Below are 9,718 nucleotides of genomic sequence, written 5' to 3'. Positions count from 1 at the left end.
CTTTCCCAATCCTTCCTAATCCTCTCTGGACTTTTCCTCCCCAGATGTTTTGTTCCGTACGGATGAATGCATTGCGGGGGGAGGGGAGGGGGGGGCTGTAAATAATTAAGAAATGCTGAGTGATGTTTTTCTCCTGCAGCGGACGGCGTCTTGGTGCAGTGCTTTACGGTCCAGGTCCAGGTCCGGGTGCAGGCCCAGGTCCGGGTTCGGTTCCGGGTCCAGGTCAGGGTTAAGGTCCGGTTCCAGGTCCAGGTCCAGGCCCGGGTCCAGGTCCGGTTCCAGGTCCATGTCCGGGTCAAGGTCAGGTTCCAGGTCCAGTTCCGGGCCCGGGCCCAGGTCCAGTCCCGGGTCCAGGCCCGGGTCCAGTCCACGGTCCGGTTCTGGTTCCGGGTTTGGTCCGGTTACAGGTCTGGTTCCGGGAGAGAGTCTGGGTCCAGGCCTGGGCCCGGTTCCGGTTCCAGGCTCAGGTCCGGTTCCAGGTCCGGGCCCGGTTCTAAGCCCGGTTCTGGGTCCGAGTCCGGTTCCAAGCCCAGACCCAGCTGTTGCGCTGGCATCTCTAGTCCTTTGCAGCGCGTTGATGGAGTTGTGCCGTCTAACTGGAAGTGGGCGGCGACCTCACGTTTTTCTTTTATCCTCTCTAAGTGCTGATCGGGCCCATCGGGGGGGGGGGGGGGGGGGGGGGGCGTGCCGTTGGCCTGGGGCTGATGGGAAATGATTGGCTGGCGGCATTAAGGCCATCGCACAGCAGCTATCGAATGAGGATGAAGCTCGTAAAGGTGGATAAATGTTCATGGGGATTCGGGACTGACGGGTTGCTTGTGATGACCCCGCCTCCTGCCCAAGGTCAACCAGGATAGGCTCCACCCCCTCCGCGACCCTTCACGTGCCAAGCTGCTTCAGAAAGTAGCTGAAACATAACAGGAAATAAAAAACTAGAAAGAGTAAATGAAACTGACTTACAGGCAGCAAAACGCCCCCCCCCCCCCCCCCCAAAAAAAACCCGTTGGAGTGGAGTATCCATGTTAGCTCACTCCATCGAAGCCCCGCAGCCTCCTCCTCCTCCTCCTCCTCCTCAGCATCTTGAATGGAGTCGTCTCTGCAGCAGTGACTCATAAACCGGCTCCTGAAAACCACGTAGCGATCGTTCTGTTCACCTCCGGGCATCCAAGGAGAACGGGAGGGGGGGGATGGCGTCGTCGAGCCTTTGTGACATTTCTCCTCGCCCGAGTCGTCGTAAAACGGGAGGGAGGGGCCTAAAAGATGAAGCGAAGCGTCACAGATGAGTCGCTTTTGTGGCCTCACCTCACCGAGGATGAGAGTCGTGGGGGAGGGGGGGGGTCACGCGGAGGGTCAACAGGCCACTCTGGTGGAGCCCCCCCCTATAATCAGCTCGTTCTGACTGTGCCCCTGAAACCCCCCCCCCCCCCCCGCTGCACTCCTCTTTGTCTGAAGCCGCCGAACCGATGCTGACGGCTCGTTATGAGAAAAGCGACGGTTTCATGAATGCTAATTGGTTCGCTGCCGGCGTCCATTTCGGTGATGCGGTAAAAGCCATCCCGGCACCGGAGAGCTCTGGCGGGGCCCCCTCCCATCTGTCTCCCTCCCTCCCTCCACCTCCCCGAGACATTTGTGGGATTATTCGTTCCGGCGGGCGAAGGAAGGAGGGCGGGCCTCGGCCTCCTCCTCATCACTCCTGCTATATAGAGCCGCCTGCTCCTTTTGATAAGTGCTGAGTCATGAACCGGAGGGCTTTCACTTACAGCTCCTTAATAACTACCCTCTCCGGTCGGGAGGTCACGTGACCCACTCGGGAGGGTTGGGTCGGTCGCTCCAGCATCATTCGAGTTTGGATTCCACGGCTCTGCTGAGCGTGTGGCGCCGCAACACGCCTGTGGAAACGGGCTCAGATGAAACGGGCGTGGGAATCAGCCAGGACGCGGGGCCGCACGCCGGCCAGCCATTCCGTGTCCTCAGCGTCTTGTCTTCCCAAAAGAAGTCCTTTTGACTTTTCCAGAATCCCGTCCAGATGATAAAGTGGTCATCTCATTCGGCATCCATCCGATGCTTATGGCGCTGAGTAATGCAAAGCCCCCCCCCCGCTTCCATGCTTGGTTGAGCCCTACGTCACCCGAGGAGCAATAAAGGAAGTGCATGTGGTGACTGGGGAAGATTTCAGCTCAGCAGTGCTCATAAATCCGTCCTGCCGGATGAGGGAGCGGCCGCGGCGGCGGCGTGGACGGGAGTCAGAATCTACTCAACAGAACCGTTATCGCCCACCTAAATAAAGCTCTCTCTCTCTTCAGGCCGCCGGCGGCGTTCCTCTGCTTTCTTCTCCAGACTGACGGCGCAGCATGACGGACGCGGTGGATGAGCGGCGGCTCGGATCGTTGGGTGTCCAACGACCGGCAGAGGACCGGCCACACAAGGTGAGTCTGGTTATCTCGGCAAATTCTGTGCCGGTTCTGCTTCTCTAAAAGTGGACCGACCCCCCTGCTGTGCTCTCCCCCCTTTCCCCCGCACCCCTCTGATCGGTCCACAGCGAGAAAGAGCCGTAAGTATAGACAGCGCAGATCGACGCAACATCTTCCTGCCTCTCATCCGAACCTCACCTGAAGCGCGCGTTTGGCCCGACAGGGTCGACTGGGCCGCGCAGCCGGGCTCCGGTTCTGCTCCGGACCTGACGGATGAGGAGAAGGAGATCATAAACAACGTGATCACTCGCGCCGAGAAGATGGAGGCCATGGAGCAGGAGAGGATCGGGTGAGCGCCGCCGCCGCCGGCTCCGATAGTCGCGTGTCGTGGAAGCGGCTCATCCTGCCCCCCCCCCCCCCCCCCGCAGGCGCTTGATAAACCGTCTGGATGACATGAAGAAGACGGTGTGTGGGGACGGGATGTCCCGCTGTTTGCTGTGTGGGGAGACGCTGGGCTCACCGGGGGTCAGCTCAGTGGTGTGTGAGGACTGCAAAAAGGTGAGGCGGGGGGGGGCGTCGTCGGAGACGCAGCAGCTCAACGCTACTTCCTGTTTCCGTGCAGAACATGTGCACCAAGTGCGGAACGCAGTGCGGCAGTCGGCCGCGCGCCGTTTGGCTATGCAAGATCTGCAGGGAGCAGCGGGAGGTGAGTCGTTCTCATCCGTGGGCAACAAGAAAACTGTTCTGGAAATGACCTTTGACCCCCCCCTCAGGTGTGGAAGCGGTCCGGCGCCTGGTTCTTCAAAGGCTTTCCAAAGCAGTTCCTGCCGTCGCCCATGGCGCTATCTAAACCAAAAGAGTCGGGTGCGCCGGCGGAGCCCCAGGGGCCACCGCCGCCGCCCTCCCAGCCCAAGGAGCCGGCGGCCCACCCGCCAGCACCAGGTACGGTGTGCTACAAATTTAAGCTCCTCCCACTGAGCGTTAGGCCTCAACAATCTTTCCCATCCCTAAACCAGACATTTTGTTTAAAAAGCATCCTTCTTGTGTTATAATGCAAAGCTAATGCAAGGGAGGATAATTAGCACAAAAAAAAAGAGCACGCTAATTAGCCTAATTAGCATGACGACAAATGGGCAGAGAGCCCATAATCTGATCATCACCGCTGATCAATCACCAGAAGCTGAAAGAAGATTAACTTCCTGCTTAATCAGTGGGCGTGGCCCTGTGAGAACCCGCCCACTGCATTCCTGCCGAAACGTCACATCACAGCAGCCAACCATGGTTTTTATGATCAGCGGAGTCAAACCGAACGGCAAGGAGGCGTTCATTTATTTTAACTTCAGCACCTCCTCAGTGTCGTCTGATCTGCTCCTCCTTCAACCTCCCGCTTCCATTCCAAACCCAAACCATCAAACCTTTGATCTGCCTCCCAATTTGGCAGCATCCCACCCCCCCCCCCTCCCCCGCCTGCAGAGGGGAGCGGGGCGTGGCGTTCAATTAAGCTGCGAGATGGAGTGCGTTGTGACCCGGGAGGGGCCTCTTGGAGCTTCCGGCGTGATGGGCCCGGTTATTTCATTTCACACTTTTAATGGGATTACCTGAGCGCCCCCCCCCCCCCGGAGGTGGCGGACTGCCACGGCAGACAAGCAGCTGCTCCGTTGTGATGTATGTAGGTCAAAGCCTGCGGCTGCAAACGTATCCGCAGAGACTCTAAGATTAGCCTCGGCGTTCGCGCGTGCGTTTTATTCCGCTATGCTCTTTATTTTTTAGGACCAGAGCCAAAGGTCCGCGCTGGCTACCCCCCGTGGCACCCAAGCCATCAGTGGGACGCATGGCCACGGGCGGGGCCGGGCCTGAAGATGCAGGACAGGGCAGCCCGGCGGTGATGAAGAAGAAGGTTCCCGTCCAGAGCGCCAGACCTCAGCCCGCCGCCTCGGCCTCGCTGGCCCAGCAGGGTGAGGGTCTGCCGGGGGGGGGTCCCTGACGGTGGAATCACAGACTGAATGTGACCTTTTGTCCAGGAGAAGGAGGCGGTTATTCTTCCGGTCCTCCCGAGCAGAGAGCGCCTCCTGCAGCGAGAGAGGAGCGGAGGCAGCCCGCCGCTCACAGCGCTCCTCCTGCCCGACAGCAGCCCCCCCCCGCAGAGGAGGAGGAGGATGCCAACGACTACGACTCGGATGAATCCAGTGAGTGCGCGCCGCCTCTGAGAGCGGCGGCCCCGGTTTAGCATCTCCTCGCGTTCAGGTTGCCCCTGGCGACCGCGGCGTCTGGCGTCGCCGCTTTTCTCCTGCACGCCGGTAATAATTCACATCGCCCGTTCAGCCGGGGCAGAAAATGACAAGCGATAAGCCTCGTTTGTCATCCAGGCATAATAATCGATGCCCGAGAAACGAGGACGCGAATCAGAATCCTTAAATCAATATTGATAGATAAGCTCTGTGATTGTGGGTTTCATCGCGAGGCCCGTTCTAATCAGGAGGCTGGGGCGGGGCCACGCCGTTTACGCTCGCGCCTGCAGCATCAGACGGCGGGGGGGGGGGGGGTTAATTTATTTTACTGAGGTCCGGGAATACAGAGCTGTGCAAATATGCGACGGGGCCGACGGAATCCAGATTCCCTCCGTGTTCAGCCCAGTTCCCCGAGTTGGGATTGAAAATGTGAGAAATGGGAACGTTAAAATCAGGACAGACTTTCGTTGGGAGTTATTTCATCCATTAACATGCATTCTTTTCCAGGGCTGTGTGAACGCAGAACTCTGATCTTTTGATAAAAAAAACGATTTGATTCACTTTCACGTCACCTTCGATCCGATCGGTTAGGAAGCGTTGGATCCCGGAAAACAGTTTCCTCCTCGTTGGGAATGGGAACCGTCACAAATAAACCGGATATCGCGTCGAGTCGGATCGTCGTTAACTCCAGCTGGATCACAAAGCGATTTAGTTTGGTCAGACATTAGCATGGCGCCACGTGCTAATAGGCTAACGTGGTTAAGAGCGAAGCTGAAGGTGACCCCTGCACAGAATTTTTTTTAGCTTCTTTTCTTCCTTCTTTTTCTGGTTTATATTCTAATCCACTGCTATAAAAAAAAAAAAAAAAGGGTGCCGGGAATGTTTCACGAATGAAGGTCGGGATGTAGATTTCTCCGTCTGATCGGCTCTGCCTCTCATCCTGGCGTCGTTTAAATCCTTTCCTTTTATTTCGACTCTTCATTTTGACGGCAGCAGACCCGTCGTCTAACCTAATCTCTGCTTTCAGCCACTCTGGGCTCTCTGGAGTTCACGCTGCACTACGACCAGGAGAGCAACAGCCTCCACTGCGGGATCCTCAGAGGAAGGTACACCCCCCCCCCCACACACACACACACACATACACACCTACCCACACACACCACACCGAGGACAATTACAACCAAGTGGTTCACGCTAAAAAGCTCCTGAATGGCACTTTAGCTGAATTGCTCTCCACTGTGCATGATGATGCTGATGATGCTGATGATGATGATGATGATGATGATGATGATGATGATGATGATGCCGATGATGATGATGATGCGATGCTTCCACTCAGGGTTTAAAGCCCATGGATTCCAACGGATTGGCGGATCCGTATGTGAAGCTTCACCTGCTTCCGGGAGCCAGTAAGGTAAAAGACTGCACCTTACTTTATGTTTTAAAGAGAAGCCTTTTCCCCCTTAGCTCAAGCCTGACACCTGGTGGCGGGGAGGATGTATTACGCGAAGTAAAAGCGCATTCAAGCCGCCGCGTTTTCAGTGCAGGAGAAGCAAATCTCATTCGATCTCGTGGCTTTCATTTTCTAAAAGTCCAACAAGCTGCGCACGAAGACGCTGAGAAACACCCGCAACCCCGCGTGGAGTGAGACGCTCACCTACCACGGCCTGACGGACGAGGACATGCAGCGCAAGACCCTCAGGTGCGTGCCAAACGCTACCTGGCCCTCCGATGAGGCGTCGCAGGTTCCCATGGTTACGCCTCTCCTCTGGTGTCCCCCCCCGGCAGGCTGTCGGTCTGCGACGAAGACAAGTTCGGACACAACGAGTTCATCGGGGAGACTCGAGTGGCGCTGAAGAAGCTGAAGATGAACCAGAAGAAGCATTTCAACGTGTGCCTGGAGAGAGTCGTTCCGGTGAGTCCGAACTCGGGTCCGTTCCGCTCGCCAGAATCTCTGGCTTGACCCCGCTGTCGTTTGATTCCACCTCGCAGACCAAGAAGACGGCGACGGCCGGCGGCACCAGAGGCATCGCGCTCTACGAAGACGAGGCAATTACTGAAGCGTCACAAAGAATCTCACCTTGAATCCGATTAAATAATGACCCCGCCCCTCCCCCTTTCTCTGTCTTAGCCAGGGAAGGATGGCGGCGACGCGGAGGAGCGTGGCCGCATCCTGATGTCGCTCATGTACAGCTCCCAGATCAACCGTCTCATCGTGGGCGTGGTCCGCTGCGTTCACCTGGCCGCCATGGACGCCAACGGCTACTCGGACCCATACGTGAAAATGTAGGCGTTGCGAGACGGGCGCTTTATCGGCTGCGAGCGTGAGAGCGGGATAAAGGGAATAAACATCTGTCTTCCAGATGTCTGAAACCGGACATGGGGAAGAAGGGCAAGTGCAAAACGCAAATCAAGAAGAGGACCTTGAACCCGGAGTTTAACGAGGTGCGGGGGCGAGCGAGGACGGAGTCGCTGCTTTTCTGTTCTTCGGTGAGATAACGTCTTCCTCTTTTCAGGAATTCAGCTACGACATCAAACACAGCGAGCTGGCCAAGAAGTCTTTAGACGTCTTTAGACGTCTCCGTGTGGGACTACGACATCGGGAAGTCCAACGACTACATCGGTAAGTATTTGGGCCTCGCTTCGATTTAAAGGAATCCTCACCTTGCTATCTCACCTGCCTCTTTACCCCCCGGTCCTGACAGGTGGGTGTCAGCTGGGCATCACCGCCAAAGGGGAGCGGCTGAAGCACTGGTACGAGTGTCTGAAGAACAAGGACAAGAAGATCGAGCGCTGGCACACCCTGTATAACGACAGTCACGACGCCAGCGATTAACCACGCCCCCACGCCCCCCCCGCCCCCCCCCATGCCTCCTACAGCATGAGCTGAATCTCCTTACTGTTTGAATGCACTTCCCTCTCACTTCCTGTCCCTCCCCCTTTTTATGTAATATATCTCTCCGCCTCCGGGACGAATGGCGTCCGAGTCAAGCATCCGCACGAGGAGAAAAGCAATATGTGTCATAGCGCGGCGCTGTTGCCTCGCAACAAGGTCGCAGGTTCGAATCCGACTGCGGGGGGGCTTTCTGTGAGGATGTTCTCCCCATGTCTGCGTGGGTTCTCCCCGGGTTCTCCGCCCCCCCACCACGTAAACATAACAAATTTGGTGAATTGGTTAAACTAATGAGTGCGAGTGAATGTGTGGCCCCGCGGTGAACTGGCGGCTTGTCCAGGGTGTAACCCCGCCTCTCGCCCTACCTGGGATAGGCTCCAGCAACACCCCCCCCCCGATTACGGATAAAGTGGTCATGAAAATGACTTGAGATCCGTCCATCGATGCACCCCTCACAGTAAACTCCCCCCATGATGCCGCCATCGTGTCCCGTTGACGCCGACGCCGACGCCGACGCCAAGTGTTAGCGTGACGCGCCACAAATCTGCACCTCCTTCGGCTCGCCGCCGTCCCGGACCCCGATGTGTTCAAAAATATATACCCACGAAGGAAATGTTTACACGGTGACGCGCACACACCGCTCAGGTTCGGATAGGCGTCCGGCACACAGGTGAGTCACCAGGTGAACCCAGGCTGCTGAGGATAGCACACCCTGCAGACGCCGAACGCACACGCGTGCACGCGGGTCCCGCCACGAGGATGTGCATGCACGTTGCTTGTGTTGGCCCCCCCCCCAGTGCACCCTTTCTTCGCACAAGGCGGGACTCTCTCTCTCTCTGCCACGCCCCGATCGTTCCACGCTTGAGCGCGTCTGTTTAATAATCCACGGCCAAAAAAAAAAAGGGCAAGAAACACGGAAAGCACACGTCACCAAGTGGGAACGCCCCTATTTCTACAACCGCTAATTATAAAGAGGGAAAAACAAAAAGTCCTATGCATGAAATGTCTTGTGGGACAAGATATATATAAAAATCTACTTTGTAAGAAATGAATACTACTGTAATGTTTACACTTCTCTCCCATAACATTCCGGTTAATACTTTATATACAAGAGGCCATATTCTGCATGACTGGTAACGATGTGGTGACGTCATCTTTAACTGCATCCACGGGATAGGCTGGTGATAACCTGAGCACACGATGAGCGCGTCGCTGTACATACACATCCAGTGTCTCGCTCCCCGCACGTCACGCGGTGACCGCTGCGCCAGCTCTCTCCTCGGTAGTCCTCCTCTCTGAGCCGTAGTGGAATGTTTCTCTCTGTGTCTGTGTGTACATAGATAGTGCATGCGCCGGGCACCGGGAACCGGGAACATGTATGTTTGCAAACGACTATTGCATGTGAAGATTTTGCAGCGAGTTTACAAAAGGTCAATAAAAAGTGCAATGAAAACGGCGGAGCTTCGTGTGTGCGTGCGCGGATTTATTGGATGCGAGATGAGCGCATGGAAATGAATGATGATGATGATGAATATATGTATTAGATAGAATGTTAGAGTACAAGTACAGTCACACAGTAGCATGTATTACAGTACAAATAAGGTCAAACATCCTCTCTAAGAGGAGCATTTCAAAAAAGTCCTTCGTACATAAATCATCGACATTTAACAATACAAATAAAAATAAAACCAATATTCAATAACTCAATTGATGCAAAGTAACATTAGAAAACTAAAACGATTTTACACCACCGATGCACACTAACAATAAATCTAAAATAATGAATGAATGACTTTTATTGTAAAACGAATGCTCTGGCTTAAAAGTGAAGTTTGGATTTAAACAGTTATTTTCATTGTGCGTCACCTTCGCGTGTCCAGACATGCAGGTAGCTTTTCATCCTTAATCCAGACGGTTACGCGCGGCGCCTTTTACGCGGGAGTGAGGAAGCTGGTGTCATATGAGTCACGCGCCGGGGACTGCGGGTCGCCCACTTTGCATTCACGTGGAGAATCGTACGACACGCAGGAACCCGTCAGTGTGAAGCGTGTCAGATTTCCGACGAGCCTCCGGAGACGGGCCAATAAGAGGCGCGTCCACGCAGGACGCGCGTTAACCCGACGGGCGCAGATGCTGCTCTGAATTGGGAATAACCTGCCTATACCGTAAACCGTTCAATCAGGCAT

The 9,718-nt window shown here is 55.6% G+C and overlaps 1 protein-coding gene across 1 annotated transcript; it reads left to right on the top strand.

The window, feature by feature from the left end:
• Positions 1-2,367: 2,367 nt before the first annotated feature.
• Positions 2,368-7,475, top strand: LOC137918144 (rabphilin-3A-like). The gene is given in 19 exon segments (XM_068760894.1): positions 2,368-2,407; positions 2,527-2,551; positions 2,635-2,760; positions 2,840-2,969; positions 3,034-3,117; positions 3,185-3,353; positions 4,182-4,214; positions 4,217-4,366; positions 4,433-4,597; positions 5,667-5,744; positions 5,977-6,053; positions 6,232-6,341; positions 6,428-6,554; positions 6,632-6,688; positions 6,771-6,925; positions 7,003-7,084; positions 7,156-7,206; positions 7,208-7,262; positions 7,345-7,475. Coding segments are annotated over 19 exon segments (1,845 nt in total).
• Positions 7,476-9,718: the final 2,243 nt, after the last annotated feature.

This window comes from Brachionichthys hirsutus, chromosome 4 (genome assembly GCF_040956055.1).
Source record: "Brachionichthys hirsutus isolate HB-005 chromosome 4, CSIRO-AGI_Bhir_v1, whole genome shotgun sequence".
NCBI classification, from domain to species: Eukaryota; Metazoa; Chordata; class Actinopteri; order Lophiiformes; family Brachionichthyidae; genus Brachionichthys; species Brachionichthys hirsutus.
Note: the sequence above shows the minus strand (reverse complement) of the source record. Positions and strands in the feature narration are given on the sequence as shown.